Raw genomic sequence first — 23,386 nt, forward strand, 5'->3', positions numbered from 1 at the left:
ATGCCTAATTGGATACTCCTATACCCTCTTCTGATATCCTCAGTCATTCTGAGCTCTTGTAGTGCTTTTTCTGTGTTTGATTTGTGTTTCCGTGCATGTTTCTCCCTACTTTTTAAACGGAGATTATCTTCCTTCCTCCAATCTCTTATGACGTCAAATGTCGCGGGGCGTGCTTTCTTGCACAGCAGTACTGATTCTAAGTGTTCTATATGTGCCATCTCAAAAGTACCATCTTTCGGCCACTGCAAATCTACTACATGTCTGGTCTGCCTATGCCAAATTTCATCAAACATTATTACCCCTATTCCATATTATACATACAGTTCAAACGCTGGCGACCCTATGGGTGGCGCAACCTGGCCAGTTTCCAAAGATTGTCTACCGCAGTGGAAAAATTCCACTAGACAGGAAGACAATTTCCCAGGCATATTGATCTTATTCGTACCTTACCCTTGGCGTTCGATCTTGCAAGAGCAACGCTCAACCCATTTCAGGGCTGTTAAGAATCAGGGCACAACTCACCTGATGAATCAATTTGTCTCACAAGATGCAATTCGTCCGTATACAGACGCAACCAAGAATCGTCGTGGCTGCGTATCTGGCTCAATCTGTCTCGTTTTGGGACCCTCGTCTCAATGCTCTCTGGCCGCTGCTCGTCGATCAGGGATCGGCTGTGTACAGATCTGCAAAGGAGTTTGATCACATTCACAGGGGCGCCCCAAACACCTTTCGATCCTGGCTCGATGGCCTCGTCCTCGATTGGTCTCTGCCTTCTTCAATTTCAACGTACACGACGGAGCAAAAGGGGGAGGGTCCCTATTTGGGCGCCATTTTTGTTAGGCCCTGAAGACCCTCGCGTATGCAAACAAGGCACAATCACCATACACTAAGTGATACGACAGACATGAGATTCGATTTCCAAGTACTAGGGTTTATTGCAAAGCAAATACTCTCCGTCGGCCGACTGGGTCTAACATCTCACATGTGTCACCCAGACCTCGTGAGACTCAAGAGAACGAAAATTTTACAACAGTCTCGTATATAAGAAAAGACAATCATACAATCTCGTTGTGACACATCAAAACCGCCCATAATGTATCTTCTTGAGCTAGGGTTGGGTAATTGAGAATTATGATGAATATGACACATTATGACACATTCCTTACCCAATCTATATTACACGTTTTAGCAACAGTTGCAATTTGCAGTAAGCAGAAATATTTCTTTGTTATGAAGAACATAAGGCACTTGTTCAGTGAGGATACTATGTTCATAGGAGAGACACAGTCCAAAGCGTGTTATCTACTGATTTTATTTGTGAACTAGGGGTCAGCCTGATCTAAGGGGGGGCCGCTAGGAAAGTATAATTCATGTTTTAACGGCCTGTTTCTATAGCGAGACCAGCCGGCACCTGGGCCGCTAATTAAATGCCTCTCTGCTCGCCTTCAAGGACTTGTGAGGGAGGAAAACAATGTATTTCTGTACTGTTTGGCATTTCTGTCTGGGTCGGTCTCTCAACATTTAAACTGTGGCCTCGCTCCGTGCATGAGATTATGAAATAAAATACATTTTGCAAATGGTTGAACAGAAGGGAAGAGAAAGCAAATGGCGGATGTTCCAGCTAAGATGGATGCCCTATGGTTATGCTGACTATTCCCTTTTGGTGATGAAGGGCATATGATGCGATTGGCTTTCGGCCAACATAATATACCTTCTATTCTTTGTTAGGGTAGTTTCTAAACTCACACTTTGACTTATTATATGATCCTAAATGGAACAGTGATGTATTAATGTCCCCAGCACCCTAGCCATTGAAGTCACCTAATGGTGTAGGTAGTGTCTGTGGGCCATCGCAACAGGGTATCTGCTGATTTAGAGATATTAGGAGTGTGTATTTCATGAAGTGTATTTGAGTGTTACTATTAGGCTTATTCTAACTGAATGATAAATTAATATTTGTTTATTCAAGAAACCTTGAGTATAAGAGTTTATTTGAATACTTGTAACTGTAAATCTCTGTGTAACTCCACTACAGCTCACATTGACCCCTCTTGAGATAAGCCTGGCTGCTCAACACGCTACCAAAACTGTGTAGTACAAGCTTATACCAAACATTGGGTTTCCTATACCTGCAGTCAGAGTTGTTTGTAGTGTTCCCAGAGGGTACTGCATACAACCTTTTGCCTAACAGTCAGCATAACCGCCCACATTATAAAAGACTTCTTTGACAGTTCGGTTTTAGATTTTTGGAAGGTTACCATCATTACTCAAGACCATCACATATTAAACCGATGCACGATTGGTCACACAGCTGAGGTCCATAATCACTTGCAGCTGAACTATGTAGAGAATCTGGAGGTCACAGTTTTGAATACCTAGAGGGCCAACATAATTGAGTGCTATAAATTAGTGTCACGTTCATAGTATAGCACTAAGCAATCGCAAAAAACGGTGGCAGGAAACAATTCCAACATACATGCAAGCGGGGAATTGAGATCTTTCAAGCAAGGTGGCATTTTAGTAAAATGCAGAGTTTGAGGTGTATTTTTATGCAAACGATTATTCGGAAGTGTGAGGTGGTTCTACAAGCTTGCCTTTTTTTTTTGCATGAAGTGTTTTTAATTCGCAATATAAAGCTTACCTCTGTTCAGGATTTGGATGATATTATCTGAAACATTAGGACCGTCAAACAAATCTTTTCATAGGGTCACAGTATCAAAGGGCCATTCCTAGGTGGATTGTTTTATACATAAAGTTCTGTTGAGAGGGCAAATAGATCTTTGCTGTGCAGGCCTACATTCCATTCTAAAAAGGGCAAGGTGCCCATGGCATACCTCTTGGTGAATGTTACTTTGTAGAGATTTGTATGACCACTATGTTAAAATACTTCCATGCTTTCTAGAGTAGTTATTCCTTTGACTAATGCGCACTCCTTGATCTGATAGCATCTTTGATAATCCTAATTCTATTGTCTATTGAAGCACCTACTCCCAGTGTTTAAATGCTTGACTCTATTTTAACCAACAATCTCTGGAGAATGCCATGTTCAAGTAGGAAGCGATAAATCCTTGTCAAAGTAGTTTTCCAGCATGAGATCCCCCCAAGATGCAGAAACTTTGGAGGAAGTTACAGCATCGAAAAAACGTAAAAAGCGCCAGAAGCGCTGTGCACAATAATTTCCAGCCCCCTCCCCGCTTCCTCCTTGGTACATATCCCCTCCTCGCAGCCCTCCCCTGATTGGCCCTTCCCTCCTACCATCAACACAGGCCCAGTTTACTGGTGCCTCCGAAGGGTCTTTCCGCCATTTGACCCGACCCAAAGGCTAAGGTAAGGTGCAGCGCTCTCCCAGGCTGTTTGAGCCAGCCTGAGTTTGGGCATTTCAAAACAGTAAAAAGCGCCAGAAGCGCTGCATCTGCAATAGTTCCCAGTCCCCTGTCCGCTTCCTCATCAGTACATATCCCCGCCTCCCAGCCCTCCCGTGCCGCCTGAATGGCCCTTCCCCGCATATTTGTCAGCACACTAGGGCAGCCCCCTCCCCCCCTGGCTAAGGGCCCCAAGGCAAAGGGCGGCTCCCACAGTAGCGGCTCCAGACAGTGTCTGCAGGTGTCATCAGGGGAAGCAGCCACCCACCAACATACACCAAGCCTAAACCACCAACTAACCCCAGCCCCTCAGTGCCACATTTAACCAAACAGACCCACATGCACAATCACCTACCTCATTTACCACACTGAGCTCAAGGGAAAGGACCAGCAGTGCTCCCACAAGTGTCAAACTCCTACTGTCCCCTCTAAGAACAGCTAACACTCCCCTGCTGCAACCACAACCAGTGAGGTGGTTGAAAAGGCATAATTACACACACAAACCAGCAGTATAAGGATAAAGTAGGCATAATTTGCCAAAAATGTACGCACAATCTCACTGGTACTAATAACCACTTTAGCATCCACCCCACCATACTGCACTACCACCGGAAAGAAGTACACCAACCATCCGTCAGAATCACTAGGAAGTCCACTGTGAACTTAAACTATTTAAAACCAATCGTATTGTGAAACCCAGGTCTCTCGGCCCACTATACAGGATTCTTGAGTCTAGGTGTGGTCTCCCATATCTACCTATGACACTGTGAAACGTATTTATTGGGCAACCTAGTGTACTGTGAAACCTAGGCCCTTTCCTACTGAACAGGCCTCTCAAATCTAAGTGTGTTCTCCCATATCGGCCTATTATACAACGAGCCCTAGGCCTCTCTCTCACTATACACGATTCTCAAATCTAGGTGTGTTCTCCGATATCCCCCTATTATACTGTGAAACCTTTTGTATTGTGAAACCTCTTGTACTGTGAAACCTAGGCCCTCTCCCACTGTACAGGTCTCTCAAATCTCAGTGTGCTCTCCCATAACTGCCTATAAAACTGTGAAACCCAGGCCTCTCTCCCACTGAACAGGTCTCTCAAATGTAGGTGTGTTCTCCCATATCCGCCTGTTGTTATATTGTGAAACCTATTTTATTCTGAAACCTATTGTACTGTGAAACCTCGGTCCTCTCCCACTGTACAGGTCTCTCAAATCTAGGTTTGTTCTCACATATCTGCCTATTATACCGTGAATCGTAGTACTCGCTCCCACTATACAGGTTTCTCGAGTCTAGGTGTGTGCTCCCATAGCTGCCTATTATACTGTGAAACCTAGGCCTCTCTACCACTGTACAGGTCTCTCAAATCTAGGTGTGTCCTCTCATATCTGCTGATTATACTGTGAAATCTAGGCCTTCTCCCACTTTACAGGTCTCTCAAATTCAGGCGGGCTCTCCATATCTGACTATTTATTGTGAAACATATGTCTCAACCACTCGACGGGTATGGCAAGGTAGGTTTACCTTCAGATTTCTGCCCATATCGTGAGACCTAGCAACTGTCCCATTAAACAGGAACCTCAAATATAGGTGTGCTCCTGATCAAGTGACACCTGCCTAACAGGACCTCACCATCTAGCCACATAAAGGCAAGTACTTAGAGCTGTATCCTTGCCCTAGTTTAACGCGAACCCACAGTCTAATTTAAGAGCTAGTTTAGTCCAACGGCGTGCGCCCCCCGATTGAAAACCCTTAGTAACCGGACCGTGCCCTGCTTAGACACACAGCCATCGGAAGAAAGAAGTGCGGAACAAGAACAACCCACTACATGGAAAACAATAAAAAGCCGAAAACCCTGAGCTAAACATCCCACAGCCTAGAACAACCTAACCAGGAACCCCACAAAACTGACAACTAAGCCTTACGCAGGCACTCCAGCCATTCTGCAAGAGCAACCACAAGAGTATAATCACCACCGGATCATAAATAACCTACAAAGACACCAACCAACAGATCACACCCCATCAACACAACAGAAGAGGACAAAACCCAACCATCATTCAAACCACACAAAGTCCTACAGGCGGGCTACAGCCCCTGTAACCTAAATCCAAGCTATCACACCACCAAAGATTCTGAAGATGCCCCATCAAAGAGCAGGACGCCGCCAAAGAGAAACGGAAAATAGAACAAACCAACCGGACATGCGCCCGACTCTGGAAGAAACAACCACAAACACTGAACAAACACCGAAAAACACTGCAGACAACAAAACGAATATCACATTAAGAGACAAATCCCTATATCTAACACTGTACCTCGCAACCACTGCACCGTCTCGACAACTCTACATCGCTAATACGTCCAGCTATGAGAACCGTCCAGAACCACCCAGGAACAGAAGAGATGACCCAAGAAGGGGAAGGAATGAAACCAACGCCCTCACCCCTTACATCACAAAAACACAAGGCCACAGCGAGCAACCCCAGCAAAGCATAGAGGACGAAGAAGCAGAAGAATGTATCATCAACCCGACAATCAATCAAACAGATCGCTTCTTCAAGGAAGTACAACACATGGAGCACAAACCAAATTATCTCTCTAACAAAGAAGAAGCCCAATAGAACAACCACAAGACAAAGCAAGGATTAAAAAACCATTCACACTGTGCCAGAAACATCCACTGCAACCTCATCAACGCCAAATCAATGTCCAAACATGCCACATAGATCTTCGACCTCCTATGCAAAGGTGGTATCGAGATCTTATTCATAACCGAAACATGGCTAGACAACTTCAAAACAACCTTGCACAACTGCATTCCTGATAACTTCAAGTGCTTGCAATTAGCAGGAAAAACAGAGGAGGAGAACTGGCGATAGCATACAAGGAACACCTCAAAATTAAAACCGATGAACCGCTAAGCATCAAAAACTGCAAATCCATGATCCTTGTTCTAACAGCAAATCCCAAAACAAACCTCAAATTCAGACTGGTATACAGACCACTTACATACGATGCCAACTTCACCGATGTTTTCTCTGAAGCCATCACCAACCTAGCCATCGAGCAGGAAAACCTGGTAATCGTAGGAGACTATAACATCTGGTTTGACGAAGAATCTGCTAACTCGCAGAAATCCCTAGCCAAACAACTGAAGACAATGAAACTACATCAGCTAGTGAAAGGAGAAACCCACACTGCGGGACATACGTTGGATGCAATCTTTGCCAACAGAAATCTCATCGCCACGACGCCACCACTACAGATCCTTTGGAGCGACCACCTCGTCATTTCATTCGTAATCGCACTCCCCACAACAACGGCAAAAAAAACAGACAAACTCTCAACTATCATGAAAAGAAACTGGTGAGCCATCAGAGCTAGCAACCTAGCAGAACAACTGGAAATCAACAAACCACCTCCAACGACCCTTGATGAAGCGGACATTGAATTAAAAACAGAACTACTTCATAAATGGATTGCTGGAACAATCAACGGGATTTCAAAGGAAAAACCTTTCACACCTTCATGCAAAAGAGCGACTGCCAAATGCTTTACCCCGCTACTCTGCGCCATGAAAAGGAAAAACAGGAAACTTGAATTAGAATGGAGGGAAAAAAACGATCAGGTGAAGAAACTACAACTCCAGCGACAAATCCACTCATACAAGAAGGACATTTATAAGGCCAAAAAGAAATACTACGACAACAGAATCACCAAAACCCACCAACACACAAAAGGAATTGTTTTAAAATCATATACGAAATAAGAAACCCTCCGGATGCAACAACGCTCTGATACCTTCAATGAAGCTATGCAATGACCTTGCAGGCCACTTCAGAGACAAAATCACCACCATCCAACAAATCATACAAAGCAGACCGATCAACTACAACATGCGACCTACCCAGCCATCGGGCGATCACCAGAACAAACTCCGAAGCTACCCCCAATTATCAGCGGAGACATTAGTCAAGCTGGTAAGTAACAGCAACAAAGGAGGCTCCCCCTTGGATCCATGCCCCCCAGACATACACAAATCAATCATCACACAAGGAATGCCCATGGAATACTACCGAAGCCTTTACAACCAATCACTTTTAACATGGCCGCAATCATTCAAAGCGGCATACACCAAGCCGCTCCTCAAAGACACAGCAGGAAACAAGGAAGACCTCCAACTACAGACACATCTTCAACATCCCCTACCCAGCTAAACCTCTCAAGACATATGTCTACAGAATAACACAAGAATTCATAGAGGAGCACCAACTTCTAGACCAAGCACAAGCAGGCTTCAGACCAATGAGGAGAACGGAATCGGCAATGCTCTCAATCTGGGATGATCTAAAGACTAATGCAGACTCGGACAAAAACACAGCTCTAATCCTTCTGGACCTCTCCACAGCATTTGACACAGACAACCATGAAACCCTCATCGGGAGATTAAAAGCAATAGGAATCACGGACACAGCCCTACTATGGATTGAATCCTTCCTAACAGGAGTCTGGATCGAACCTTTCAAATCTACTACAAGGGAATCCAACTGCAGAGTACCACAAGGATCATCCTTCTCCCCATTTCTCGTCAGTATATACCTGATGCCACTGATCAAACTCGGCAAAAAACATGGCCTCACATGCTACAACTCCGTAGATGACACTCGGATTATCTACAAAATACAAGATACACAGGAAGAAAACACACTGAACTGCCTGCAAGAGCTTTACAGCTGGATGAACACAAACAGCCTCAAACTCAACCCATACAAAACTGAAATAATGATCCTAGCTGAAAGCAGGGAAAACAACCACTAGATCCCATGGCCAACGGAACTGGGTATGGCACTGACTCCATCAACGATAGTAAAACACCTGGGAGTCTTGATGGACAACGAACAAACACTTGAACCATAAGTAAACGCCATAATCAAGAAGTTTCTTCCTGCTGCATGCAGTGTAAAGGATCCTACCATTCCTCTTTCACCCACAAAACACTCGCCACCATCGCACTCATGTCCAGAGTACACTATGCCAAAAGCCTATACCTAGGAATGTCAGAATGAGTTAAAAAAAAACGTTGGCGCCTCCTGAACTCTTGTTCAGACTACCACAGAGAGAACACATTACCCAAGCGCTCAAAATGCTACACTGGCTGCCAATAAAAGAGAGAATAAAGTTCAAAACAATGTGCATAACGCACAGAGAGCAGTACACGGCCAGGGAGCAGAGTTCCTAAAGAAAAAAATAACCATCCACCACCCGACAAGATCACTCAGATCAAGCAACGACATTTGCCTAGTTCCTAAAGCTTACAACAATAAAAGACTTGGAGGATCATCTTTCTCTCACCTGGCAACCTCAACCTGGAATAACCTACCAAAAAACATACGCCGCACAAGAAGCCATTTGGAGTTCAGAAAACTACTCAAAACATGTCTCTTCACTCCAGATTTAGGAGGAATTCAACTAAAATGAAAGGACCAAAATGAAACGGTGAATACCCTGGTAGGAAAACATAATCCCTAAGTTTACCCTCCATTGTAAATCAGGGGAGGATGCGTACCGCCCACCCAGGCCACCACTCCTAAAGGGTACTTGGATAGGTGGGGACAACCAACAAGATGGACAATAAGGGACAAGTCCTGTGACTGAAACTACACCTGCTGAAAGGCAGGGAAATTTACGGAAATGAGCTAGATGCACAAGCCACTAGAGTCACAAAAAGAGAGCCCCGACTACGCGGCAAGCTTGCTAACTAGATGGTCAGGTCGGAGCACCAAACACACAGGATGTCCGTGGAGATTTTGTGCAGAAACGCATAGACAAATATGGTAAAAATTGTAAGAAATCGTCAAACGCTTGAAAACCATTATAACCATACCTTAAAGGTTGGAACTTTACACATACTCAAAATACAGAAACGCACACAACCACCTCTCTGCACAGCAATCCGCATGCACTTCACCACATTGCAACAACAAACTAACAACACATAACCCGCCACAAAAGTACATGGGATTTCTGGCACTGATCGAAAAGCGCATTTAAGTTCAGCAAACGGAACTGAAGCGGCCAACAGGACATCACAACCTCTCATTCTCCTTTTCCCCACTTCACCCTGCTAAACCCCTTTCCACCCCCCTCTTGACACCCTCCTTTTCAGATCCGCCAGAGCGCCTGGGGACCACTGCAGTGGTGATGGTGCGTGGTATAAATACCATTAACATTAACCTATAAAGACTACAAAACTAAAGAACATAATTTGTACACATAATTAAGAAGCTCTCTCCCTCTCGGTGTTTTACTACCTTGAATGAACAGAGCCTTGCTCCAATTTCATGGGTGGGCGTGTGTGTCTGTTGAGGACCATGTAGTTAGCCATATTTGGAGCATTGAAGCAGGGGGCCTTAAATTAAAAGGTTGACCTGTTTTGCCGTCCTCTCAACCACCCCTGCTGTGGGCAATAATTCTTAAGCACATGCTTAAATCTGAATAACTTGTCTTGAGAAATTCCTGTACATGCGATTATGTGCCTAATTATCCAGTCAGTCATATTTAACTTACTCGCAGTAAGCTTCTACATGTTCATGGTTGGACAATTCCTATCTGAAGTAGATTGTAAGTGATTTTTCTGTTTTTACTAAATATCAAGTTGAAATCAAATGTGATTAGATTATCAACATAATGTGCCTTTTCCCTTTACAGCTGCGTGCTACATTGTACGAAATCCATGACATATTTTTTGTGATGGATGCATCAGAGAGAATGCGTATTCTCCAACATGATCGTGAAGTCCGCAGAGAGAAGTTGATAAGACAAATGGTGCGTTTAAATTGTGTATGGCTTGTTCTGATTTAAAATTAAGCTGATCATTTGTATGACATAAAATGTTCTCTCCTGTTTCATGAACTGGAATTTGAAATGTTTATCATGTTTTAAACTGGTAATCATTAATAACTAAAGTGCCACGCCATCCACTCCCAGGAACAGGACCTTGCCGCACATGCGCCCATTCTACGGAGCCCACCCAAAAAGAAAGTTATCAACTGGGTGTCCACTAGGGTTATCAACAGTGGCTTGCAATTTACTTTCCATCTAGGTAATGGCAAGTGTATGGCTAAAGGGTAAGGAACCATCTTAGTACACTTACATTGGTGTCGATCTTCCTCTGCACCCAGAAAAGGCGTGCATGACTTGTGATTTCTTTGAATTTTTGGCTGTCAAATACTTGGGCCTCACTAACCCACTTCATGTTTAAGCACTCCAGAAAATAAATGCTTTCTGCTGATAGATAGTATGTGCTGCTAAAACACATGTTTCTCGTGAAAGCTCTTCCCCAAGCCCGACTCAGAGGCATCTGTTTGTGCTATGAAGGGTGGACTGAAATCCAGCATAACGAGGGGCGAATGACATAGTTTGTAAATCAGCTGAAGGCCTCCTCTGATGTTGGTCTGTGATAGTTTGCATGCATTGAGCAAGTCTATTAGGGGCCAAGTGATTGTGGAAGTGAACCTGGAATGGTCTTCTAAACGATAGAACTTTTGCAAGTGTTCTAAATTGTACATTTCATTACGGATATAAATTCAAGAGGGTGAAGCAAAGAAAGAATACTGATTACCCTCACAAGTTTCTAATGAAACACAAGAAATCCTATATTTGTCGGGTTGACATTTAAACCTGACTAACTATATGTATCAAATTCCCTGAAGAAGAATTTAGGAATTTAGATTGAAACACGTGTTGGCAATTCAGTAAAGAATATATTTGCTGAAAATTGAGTGCTTTCATATTGAGAATTATATTATACAAGGTGCGAAGCCTTTTAAATAAGCTGGGGGTGGGGGGGCGGGTGTCGCAGGTGGTCATTACTCTGATTTAATTTGGTGACCTGGGGCTAGGGTCGCTGTTGATGGCTGACGCTGACTAAACCCTTTAACTATATTGACTAGATACAATAGCAAGAGTATAGGCTTTCAAGTTTGTGGTATGCAGCTCAATGAAGTGTTAGCCCTCACTTTAAATTTCTCAACCAGAGGTGGTTTTAACAAATAAAAAAACCAAGCATCTTCTTTCAGATCTCCTCAAATATTTTTGTCTTGATTGAAAACTAGAAATTTGACCACCCCATGATAATTTTCATCCACTCCTCCAGTACCCACATGTATGCCATATTTTACTCCCAACCTTTGCTGCCATTTAACCACACATTCTATTGGACAACTAGAGATCCATCCTCTTTAATGGAGTGTTAAATCGATCTGTAGTCCCTCAACTATTAGAAGTTGGGTACACAGCAAAGGTCATGCATCCTTGTGAAGCCCCATTGAACCCAAGTTACTAAGTGTAATCCAGACGTTGACACCCCTTGCTCACTCTGCCTAGCGAGGCACAGCTTTGCTTCACTGATGATGCCAACAAGGCAGGAACACGTGTCTGGGTTTGATGCTGGTATTCTTGTTCAGAGAGGAATTGCCTAGCACTTCAGTGCTGGACTGTCTTTCTGGGCCTGACCAGACTGATATGTAAATGGATTTTCTCCTCTCAGAAAAGGTGCATTGAGCTAAAACGTGGTTGTAGAATCTCCTGTGTGGAAACCAGTCCTTAGAACAGGCCATTTAGCTGTATTCATCAAAGTGCTCCCACATTTTTGCAGATCCCAGTTTTGGCATCATATGTGAAATGCAATCAGGAGCAACACGAGTCACACTGTTATTGTGATTGAACAATGATTTAATGGGATTAGCATCAGTCATGGAGCCAACAAGTAAACCTATAATTTCTAAAACAAGATATTTGTTTCCCACCTCTAGTTTAACTGTTTATTTTTTAAGTTGCACAACCTCTCTGTGTCCCTCTTCCAGAGGGCATGGTTGGCTCAGTCATGGGGTTGTTTGAGGGTTCCTATACTATTTTTTTTTTCTCCTCACGTTGTAGGTCCTGGTAATCTACTTCTTGTCTACTAAAAAGGGGAGATCTTTTCTGTGACCACTGGGGCCTACTCGTGCCTGCACACTAGCCCTGCTCACCATTTAAGGCCCCTGATTAAGGCCCATAGCTCCTGCCAGCTGGGTGGTAAACTAGTTAATGCATGTAGTGTATCCCTGCTACCCCCTTTCCTCTGTCTTTTCTCCTTTACCTCCACAGTCCCTCGCCACATGCTTTTACCCTCACCATCTGTGGCCTTCCCCAAGCCGGGCTTTAGTCTTGCCTTTTCTTCCTCTGTTCTTTTCCAAGTAGGTTTCCCTCAGACTTCCCCCTCCAACCTAATTCTCTTGGCATTTCCTCACTCTTTCCTCTTACCTACACGCCGTCCCAAAACTTTTCTTTACTCCCTCCACTCTAACACTCTTGCCTCTTGTGTATACCTTGCTTGCTCTCACTGGAGACTTGCATTTGCTGCCCTTTGAAGAGTTGCTTGCAGCTTTGCTTTTTGCAAACCTCCCAGCTTGTGGCCCAACAGTAATTCTTTTCTACAAACTCTCTATAACATTGTGCAAGACTTTTGTGCTAGCTTCAAGAAGTGCCTCAGCTCCCCTAGACTTTGTTCAATTGACATTGGCTGTCTTGGCTCCGTGCAGACTCTTCTCACCCACTGACTTTGTGTTTATCTGTCCCTCCAAAAAGTCATACATAAGTTACTTGTAAAGCTGGGTAAGGGTTAAACTATACTTCATTGGGGGATTGTAAAGTGCTTACCTGTTCAGAGAACTTGTTAACCTTTGTTTCCCTCCCTAACCACCTCCTTTTTCCACAATCTCAGTATTGCATTTAAGTGTTACAGTGATATATCAATGTCTACAGTGTCCTAGCAATTGAAGTCACCTCAAGATGTAGGAAGTGTTTGTGTGACATCCCAAAAGGGTATCTACTTACTTAAGTGAAACTGAAGGAGTGTATTTTTGAAGTGTATCTTGTTGTTGCACATTGCCCTTTCTAAAGAAGGCTTATTTTAAAACTGACTGTTAAATAAATCATTATTTTAATAAGAAACCTTAAGTAGAAATGTTATTTGAATACCTGTCACTGTGAATTTCTATGTTGTACAGCTCACATTGACCCCTCTTAAGATAAGTCTGGCTTCTCAGTCAATCTACCAACTCGTGTAGTACAGGCCTATACCAAAGGTTGGGTTCCCTATTGCCAAGAGGCTAAGGCTGGTGTAGTCTCCCACAGGGATCGTACAAGGCATAAATTAGTTTAGCAAAATTGATTAGCAGAAATTGCTAAATAAAAAAAAAAAAATGTTTAGCAATCCAACATAAATGGTTAGCAATTTTTATATCTTTATTTTTAAAGGGATGAGTAGTTAACTGCAACAAGACAATTGCCCAAATAAGGCACAGTTGCAGCTAACAATGAAATGTATTACAGCAGTAATCACTGGGCCTCTTTAACCGTGCAGCGCAGGCACCATTCATTTATAACGTTGACACTGAAACAACATTTAGAAGGCCTCATGCCTGCAGGCCATCAGTGCAGGCACAACTGCTAGCAAATGGCTGGGAATAATATATCTCCAGCCAATCATCAAGCGGGAGAAATATAATTCACAGACACTTGATGGCACTCAGCCTGTGGGTATAGGCATGCCTACTAAATACTCTTTGAAGCGAGGGCAGCAGCAAATCACTGCATTCCAGGGGCGGCATAATGGCCTTTAAAACTTTTTAGTTGAAAGGGGCCCGAGTCTCAGCGGGTTCCTTAGCGGATGCCCGCATGTTTGCAGTCATGAATCGTATGACATGACAACACAAATCTTATATTCCATTTTTTAAATAAGCTGCACTAGCTGGAGTCCTCGGGCCATCACCTTCCATGGGCCTCTCTGGTATCTAAAAGTGTCCTTATCACCTTGTTGCATTTTTAGTCCAGTGGCTCTGCAATAGCCCCTTGCTACCTTGCTACTAAAGTAGGATTTCAGTTGAAGTTTAGTGTTTTAGTTCTCTGCTGTTTGGCAGTCTTGTGATAATCTGCAGCTATTAACCCTCGGCTGTATTTTATTGTCTTCATTAGAATGTACGCACCGCAAAGATCATATTGACATGGGCCCACCAAGCCATGACTCAGCAGGCCGTGCTGCAATCCAGCGCATCAAAGACATTTACAAGGCCTCCTGCCTACAGGTTGTATCATCAGTGCCAGGTTGAGCATTAGCAAATGGCTAGGAGTAATATATATCCTGCCAATTATGGTGGGAGAAATATTTTCAGACACTTGACAGCACACAACCCACACTAATAACGCAGCCAGACCTGCCTAACTTCTAGTATTGCGAATTTCCGAATCCCATGGGTATTTCATGCTCTTCTCTGGGTCTGCAGGGAAGAGCATAAAGCCTCTGGGATTGCCGGGGCCTGCAATAAAACCAGTGCCGTTCGTTCCTCAGCAGTGATCAGAAGATGCCTGTGATGGAAAGGGTGCACAATGCTGCTCAGTCTGCAAAGCCCACAGGGCCCCCATCGAGGGAGTTAAAGAACTAACTCCTCTTGTTATTAGTCAGTGATCGGAATGGAGCAGGCATTGGCTATTTTGAACCAGAAAGCCCAAATACAGGTCCTGCTAAGTTATCTTGCATGTGTATAGCGCCTCCTCCCAAAGTTATGACAGTATTTTTTTGTCATGTGGCTTTAAGTATTGAGAGATCTATTGCACCTTAAGGTTATTTTTGTACGCATTTGTCCCATTTTTCAATATAGGACTAGACGAGGACAGAATTTATAGTAATTAGAGGTGCAGCGAAGCACGGACCGCAGAAATCTCAGGGTTTTTGATTTTCAAATGTAGGTAGGTCTGCCTGCACAATGCCTTCTAAATGTTGTTTGAAGTTCAGTACAGCAGCAAATCACTGCAACCCTGCGCTTCAAAGAACATTAAGAAGGAAATATGCCTGCAGGCTGTTATCAGTGCTAGGCAGCGTGAGCCCCGCACTAATAACACTGCCTGCAGGCACAAGGCTTTCTAAATGTTCTTTGAAAATCGATACAGCAGCAAACCAGTGAAGTCCTGCGCTTCAAAGAACATTTTTTAAACATTTTCTTTATTTATAATGCGCCCATACAGCCAGATGGTGATTCAAAGCGCATCAAGAAAGGGGGGGGGGGTGACATGAAAGAAAAATATTATAAAGACAACAAGGTCTTGACATTCGAAACATGCAAGTGCTTTACCATGAAAGCAGGAGAGAGGTGGGGGAGAAGGGGAATAAGGGAGTGCAGGACAGGGAGGAACAGGGGCAAAGAACAAACAAAAGACCGAACGATCCTACTCAGCCATGAGGCAATTCGGATCGTGGATGTGCTGTACGAGGCGACCACTGCACCTGTACTATGCTCTCACAACATACACAGGACAGCCTGCTGCCCCAGTTAATTCTGGAGGACACTGTACGGGGTCTGTGGTCAGAAGCGAGCACAGCCTCGGGACACACATCACTCCAGCACAGGAGTCCGCTTTGGGTGAGGAGGGAAACCAGGAGGAAAAAAGAGGATCGTATGTAGGAGCCCTCCCGTCCCCTGCACTCTATCTATAATCCACCAAAGAGGTGGTAAATCGACATCAATGATGCTACATTCAAGTTAGTAAGCTGAATTTCCAAAAACATGGTTCATAGGAAATACATTCATAAAGCAAACCGTTCTAGAAACACACTGTGTTTAAAATTAGCAAGTATTTTTAATTACATATGCATGAACAAATATGGAGGCAAGCAAAAATACATCCCACAGATTCAATACAGTGAGGCTTTACGCTTTTCGAGGCAGAGCCTCTTCATCAGAAGCCTATATTGAGCTGTTGATGATTGATGGTTGGAAATCAAAACAATGAAGGAAAAACAGAGAAAAGAACAGTGAATCAAAGATTCTATATAAACAAGAGGGTATTCTGTTAGTTCTAGACATATTTATAATCTAAGACCAGCGATAAACACAATCAAGTATATTAAATCCTTTCAAGTGGGAATAACGTGGAGTTAAAGCTTTACTAAATAATACAGAAGAGGTAACCACTCCTATGACATTCAAATAAGACCCATCCTGTTCCATTAAATAGAAGCTTCTAAAATCAAAGGCCTAAATGGCTCAATGGGAGTTCCAAAGTAAGGTAATTCTGTTCCATCGGGATCCTATTTGGCAACTACATATACTCCACAGAAAGGAAGGGGCCAGTGTGGTAACAAAAAAGCATCAAGTGGAAAGGGCATCAATTAAATAAACAAACCCAAGGGTCAGGAGGCTGAAACTATACGGTTAGTCTAATGTGACCCTAAACAGTGAAGAAAGGGATGGGCATTAGCTGGATGTGTGGATCAAAGGAACAAATTCAGAGGCAGGAAGCTTCAATCATGAAAGAAAGGTAACTCACCTCTCTAGGTGTTCATGCTCGTGTGTTAAAAAGCGTGACAAACCCGTAAAAATGGAGGTCACACCATGCGCTGGAATCGGCTGATGGTTTCAGGAGAAGAAGCCTGTTGAAGAATAAGGCGGGACAAAATTGTGGGAAATAGCCAAGGGCATGAACCTGTATATGGCATTCTGTATTGCTACTTTACAATATGAAGTTAAGATTGGATTGCATCAGGAAGCTTGAGATGGCGCTATGCGAGCCCTCACAGGTGCTCTGAATAGAAATATAGACATGTACTAAAGAGCAACTCATGCGTTACTTAAGGAACTGAAAGAAATCCTGATGGTTAACATACCTGCAATTTGTATGCGTTGTAAACGCGCTGTATGAAAGGAAACTTTCTGAAATCAGGCTGCCGCCTGGCTCCATTCCACGAGTGGTGGTCACATGCCTGCCCTGGTGCTGCCAGAACTTCCGAGCCTGAGTCGCAGAGCGAATGCCTGACCTGCCAGAAACAGGGCTGAGCTACTTTTCGACAATATTAAGCCTGCAGGCTGATTTATCAGTGCGGGGCTATCACAACCGTGTGCACTAATAACACAGCCTGCAGGCACAAGCCCCAGCACCTACTAAAATTAAATTAGCATGTACTTACCAGCAGCAACCACGATGGCTAAGAAACTGTCTCGAGCTGCCTCTTGCTTGCTTGGCCTCGGCACATGGGATGCTCTGCGCATGTGTTTTACACGGCATCCGGGCTGCGCACATTAAAAAAAATGCATACAATGTTTCAGCCCAGCCCGGGAGCCGCTGCCTCGTTTGTGTGCGCTCTGCACCACAGGCACAGGCTATGCTAACTAAACCTACAATCCTTGTTCTAGAAATCATGTCGCAGTTAGTGCAACATCATTATTGAAATAAAAAGCAAATCAGCAGTATTGTATCGTAAACTGCGATGCCGCTTATTTTATGCCTTGTAGAACATACAATCTTGCCTAACATGGACTCCCCGCCCAGGCTCCAGAGTGTCTGTGAAGGCAGGAAGCGAGGGAGGGGTCCAAAACTCTGCAACCCTCTGTCTTCCGGCCTGAGTGTGAGATTCCAAAACTGGAAGGCTGGCTGTCCTGAAAGGATTGCCAACCCCCCAAGTTTGAATGCAAGACTGTTTAATTGGCTGGGTCCTTGCATAAAAGTCCGAACCTGGAAGTTGAAGAGGTAGTCGACCACTGGAACCAAAACAGAAGAGGAAGATGAAGAATTGTCGGCTGAAACGATTTTCAGCAACTGGAGATGCTGCTGTGTAACCAGATCCTGCTGTAGCCCTTCCTTCCAATTGACCTGGGGACTCTGAAAACGCCGACCCTGACCCAGAGCCTAGTGAACCCACTAGACTCCAGAAGACCTGCATTTTGAGCCACCCCACATCTTGCGGGGCTGCAATACCCCGAAAACTCGAGCCATTGTGCAGTGCGCGGTCTTCCAAATTCCGAATCTCGCAGAAACTTTGTGGACATCCTGTTCGATCTCCAAATGCACGATTCCAGTCCGAAAAGTCTCCTCGCCGGAGTGCTGGACCTTGCTAACAACGAGAATCCAACCAGCGATATTCTTTCTTCTTCTCTGCTCCTGAAAAAGGCGCCAAATCCGCAGAGCCGCATCCAGCCATGAGTAAAATCTTGCGTAGAGCCTTCCCTGTGACCCTTGCTGAAAAAGTCCTTCCAGTGTTCTGCCTTCTGTCTTCTTGATGAAGGAATTCAACAACCAGGTTTTTGGCTGCAGTACCTGAAGTCCTCCTGCTGCAAAATCCTATGTGCTGAGGTACTGTGCTAGCTTGGGTTTTTAAGTCTCTTTTGATTCCTGTATAGTTTTCGCGTGTTTTCTGTGATTGGGAATCCTCTCGTCCTGTGCACCCTGCTGGAATCCTCCTAGGGTGTCTTCTCTGGAGCCCCTGGACACTCCACTAACTCTAATGTAGAATACCTGTTTGAACAGTCTTCCTTAGGAACTGCGACTTTTGCTACTTAAGAACCTATCCTGACCTGCCTGTTGGACCCTAGATCCTAGTGACCCCACTTCTGCTACTGAGAACACTCATGCTCCAAGAATAAGGGAAATGCTTTTTAAGGATTTGCCAAGAAAAGAGAATAAGTGTTTAAAAGTTACTTGTAGACTGGCCACCAGGGGGCGCACGGATGAAATCCGACTCTGTGTGAGCTCCGACACCCATGGTCCCTGAGGCGACTTGAGCCCCCGCCTCACGACCCCCCCACCAGACGAAAAGTGCTGAGAAGCTGTATGAGGGCCCCCCCCCCCCCCAGCGCCTGGAAGGCAAACGCGATCGAAATCGGGCCAGGGAAAGTGGAGATATCACCGTGGGCGAAACGGAGCCCTGAGGCGGCCTGCTAGCGAAAGTGAAACCTCGCCTTGGCATTACGGCAACCTGGCCGCAGACTCCACGAGATGGCAAAGGCCGCGGTCGGCAGCCTGTGAAGTGTCCCCTGGGCCCCTCCGCTCCGCTCCTCTCCTCTGGTCCTGCAATCTCGGCCCGAGTGTGAGTGGAGGCACGAGTGGGACCAGGAGAGCCCGAGTCGGGACGTCCGGGCCCCTGCCCCCCCTACGATCCAAAGGAGCCTGCAGGGACACCCAGGTGAGAAGCCTTCCCCTGCGGCGGCGAAGCGGAGGAACCCGCAAGTGATTCCCACCACCCGCTCCTTGGAGGCAGGGCTCCCGACGTGCGGGGCTCCCCAGTCCCTCCCTTCCATCCCGCGAGAGATTCCGGACTGCGGCTTCGCCCGCCCGCTGCCGGTGGGCGAGGCACCCGGCGGGGGATTCCGAGCTACGGCCTCCTCTGCCCGCTGCCTATGGCCCCTCCCTTTGCACGCAGCTGTGCGGCGGCCTCCCCCGCCCGCAATTAAGGAAGGTAGTGCCCAGCGGGCTTCCTTCATCCGCGACCCGTGCACAAAGCGCAGGAGGGGCGGACCTCTCCAGCCCGGCTGCTCGGGGCCTACCTTGCGGGAGGGTCGCTCCCCCCCAGACAGTTTGTTGTAAGAGGAGCACCCAGCCGCCACTGTACCCCAGGATCACCGCACCGCCAGATTCCCCATCAGAGGTGCGCCCTAGGCACCCACATAAAGAAAATGTCTCCTGCCGGGCACTGACAGTGGCCCCAAAGCTCGGGCTGCACTGTGAGGGTCTGGGACGGTTACTGGCACCCTACCCAGCCGCCTTGTCGTTGCCCGAAACGGCTGTCCTGGACCTGACCCCCACACCCACCAACCCCCAGACCCAGGTGCCACATACTGGCCAACGCTGACACCTGGCTAGCCAGAGAATTGAATTCGGACCCCGTGGGCGTCCGCAGAGGTGATGCCCGAGAGTACACTCTCCCACTGGCACTGTAGACTGCCCGCCTACCACCCTGCCTACCTGGCATTGAACCGCGCATCGGTGACATCGTATGAGCATCTACTGAACTTACTTGCTCTAGAGAGGGTAAGGCCCCGATCCAGGGGCGTGTGCCTCCTCTCACTCCGCTCTCTGATCATTAAACAGGAAGACCTACGACCCTCACCTGACATTGTGCCCTGAATGCCTGGACCCCTGAATACATTAGAGCCCCTATTGAGTGTCCGCTCTGAGCGCCCCCACACTTGAGTCACCAGCCTCAGGCTAACCAAGAGGGTCCGCAGCCCTGGGACACGCACAACCCAGCCTCGCAAAGACCAACTCAGCCTCGATGTGCCCAACTGGCTACCCCTCGGCTCTTCTGAATCTTTATTGAATACCTCACTGACCCCACGTTGAGCCGAGTCTCCAGCAGAGCACTCGCGTTTGCCCTGTTCCTACAGCTCCACGCGACTCTGCAGAGGGTAGGGCCCCCGATCCAGGGGCGTGTGCCTCCTCTGGCCTTGGGTCCATTTTATGAACGTGCGACACAGACTTGCCAGATTTGCCTACACTCCACCCTCCCCAAGTGCTCGTCACACTCGCACCATGTCGCTGGAGGCCTCGGACGCTGGTGACGCTGCTACTAAGAGGGACATCGCTGCATTGCTGAGTGAGATAAAAAGCATGGGCTCCAACCTTGGTTGCAAAATCGATAAAATCACCCAGAGAATGGACAGCTTTGAAGAGAGACTGGAGGGTGTTGAAAACAACCAGGCTTCGATTGACACTCTTGAGACCCAAATGGACATGAGAATACGAAACATTGAGAAAAAGGAGGAGGAGATGCGCCTCAAAATGGATGATTTAGAAAATAGGGAAAGAAGGAATAACCTCCGCTTTTTTGGAATCCCGGAACGTGAAGGTGAAACCGAGAAGGACCTCAAAGATACAATCCACGATATCATAAAAATCCTAACAGCCGACGAAGGAATTGATGAACCCAAAACTGAAAGGATACACAGGGCTGGTGGACCCTCTGGTGGTCCTCGCTCGGTTCTGGCCAAATTCCACCGATACCAGGACAGAACCAGGATTCTGGAGAAGGCCAGATCCGGAGGCCCGCTCATGATGGGAGGGGCCCAAATTACGATCTTCCAGGACCTATCCTCGCTCACGCTAGCGCTAAGACGCCTCTGCAGCCCTCTGACAAAATGGCTCAAGGACCAGGGCACACGAATACAGATGGGGATACCCGTTCTCGCTCACCTTTGAGCATGGGAGTAGGAAAATCATCCTTCGATCAGAGGAAGACATTAGGGAATGCATTGCTGACCTTCTGGGCACAGGCCCGAAAGACAATGAAAACGGTGACAACGAGCGCGATGGAATGCAATGGGAACACCAGGGCCCTAGGCGCAAGAGAGTGAAAGGATCCAGAAAATACAGGCGCCCCAACAACACACCTGATAATGGAAAATGAGGACGTGCCTCCTGCTTGCTATGACTGGAAGCACTGATACCTAGGGATGAAACACAGGACACTGAATCTAAGGGGACCGATCTTTGGAGATCAAGTGCCCTGGGGACGACAGATGATGAGCACCTTTCTGATGCAAGAGGGGGCACGAACTCACACGGGGCGACCCTGGGAGCGCACGTAATGTTATTTTTTTTGTATGATTATTGTTATTGTTGTAATATACAACGTGGGGGAGGGGTGAGATAGGGGCTCACCCTTATGGTGAGATGGAATACTTGACGGGGACCGTGAGGTAACGGTCCCCATTGATGGTCCGACAACGGACGGAACACTGCCACCAAGTCCATTCTGGACGCCGTCGAAAGCTACCAATGCAGCACCCTCGGGTTTCTGGGCTTTCTTGAGCCTCAGCAACTCTTGAGGGGAAGGGTTTTTGGTATAATGATAGCACCATTTGAATTTGTTTGCAACACCAACGTTGATGTGTGCCTTGAGGACTGAACAACTGTCTGGTCGCCAGTAGTGAAACGCATTCCAGAGGTACCCGAAGATGGCATCTCCTGATAACCAAAAAAAGAGCGATTTACTCAGAGTAGCGTCCATCAATGTGAAAGGGCTGAATTCCCCAACTAAGAGGTCGTTAGTGCTAAGGGAATTCCGCAGATCCAACATTGACATAATGCTCATTCAAGAGACTAAGTTCGCCAAAGGGGAAGAAAGAAGCATCGTCGGGAAGCGGGGAGGACTGGAGTTCTGGGGCTCGGGCCCATTGAGGAAGGGAGGGGTTGGTATCTTGCTCAAGCAGGGCATCCAATTTGAGGTGGAAAAGACATGGTCTGATGTGGCAGGTCAGACCCTCCTGATCACAGAGAAAATAGCCAGAGTGAAAGTGACTATCTCCACTGTATTTGCACCTAACACTGCACAGACTGCATTCCTCCAGAAAGTGATCCCAAAAATAATGTTGGAGGCCACGGGGCACGTCATTCTGGGGGGTGATTTCAACCAATGGGCTGATCCAGATATCGATTGGAAACGGGGAAACCCAGAAACAAGAAATCAGACTAAAGGGGGACGAACCGACCTTGCCGAGATAATGGATCTGTACAACATGAACGATATATGGAGAATTATGCATCCCTGTGCAGCTGGATACACCTTTTATTCGAATCCCCACCACACGTTTACATGCATTGACTATATCTACCTAATGAATGACCTCATAACCACTGCACAACATTCAGACATCATTCTGATAACATGGTCGGACCATGACATGGCTTTGGCAGACATTTTCTGGGCTGATCTGCCCATCGTGGGAGGGAAGTGGCGATGCAATGAGACCCTTTGGAAAGACCCTGTCTTCAAGACGAATATGGAGACCGAGATCGAAGAGTACTTTAAAATAAATAACGATGGGGAGGTGTCCAAACAGGTAGTCTGGGAGGCTGGGAAGGCCACATGGCGAGGGTTCTTAATACAGGAAGCGTCTGCTAAGAAGAGAGAGCGGAGGATCATAGAGCAAAGGCTAAGGGCTGAAATAGGTCAATTAGAGGGGGAGATGAGAAAAGAACCTAAAGTGGACCCAGGAAAAGTAAAAACAGCTCAGCTAAAAAGGGAAGAACTGCGGCTCTTAGAACACAAACAAGTGGTGCGCAAACTGCAGTTCCTAAAACGGAAATTTTATGAGAAAGGAGATAAAGCCGACGCCTTACTGGCGACTAGACTTAGAGAGCAAAGAGCTGACCGTAGGGTGAACAAAATCATTGAGGATGCCGTCCCCCCTCCCCATACCCCCTGTAATATCCCA

At 46.1% G+C, this 23,386-nt stretch overlaps 1 protein-coding gene across 5 annotated transcripts in view; it reads left to right on the forward strand.

The window, feature by feature from the left end:
• LOC138453513 (centriolar coiled-coil protein of 110 kDa-like) overlaps positions 1-23,386 on the forward strand; it is a 981,554-nt gene that overhangs the window by 643,979 nt on the left and 314,189 nt on the right. For all 5 annotated transcript variants that reach the window (XM_069606429.1, XM_069606425.1, XM_069606427.1 and 2 more), the window contains one exon: positions 10,071-10,187. In XM_069606429.1, coding sequence (XP_069462530.1) covers positions 10,071-10,187 — 117 coding nt within the window. The remainder of the gene's footprint in view (positions 1-10,070; positions 10,188-23,386) is intronic.

Source organism: Ambystoma mexicanum, chromosome 4p (genome assembly GCF_040938575.1).
Source record: "Ambystoma mexicanum isolate Mex_15411 chromosome 4p, UKY_AmexF1_1, whole genome shotgun sequence".
Classification (NCBI taxonomy): Eukaryota; Metazoa; Chordata; class Amphibia; order Caudata; family Ambystomatidae; genus Ambystoma; species Ambystoma mexicanum.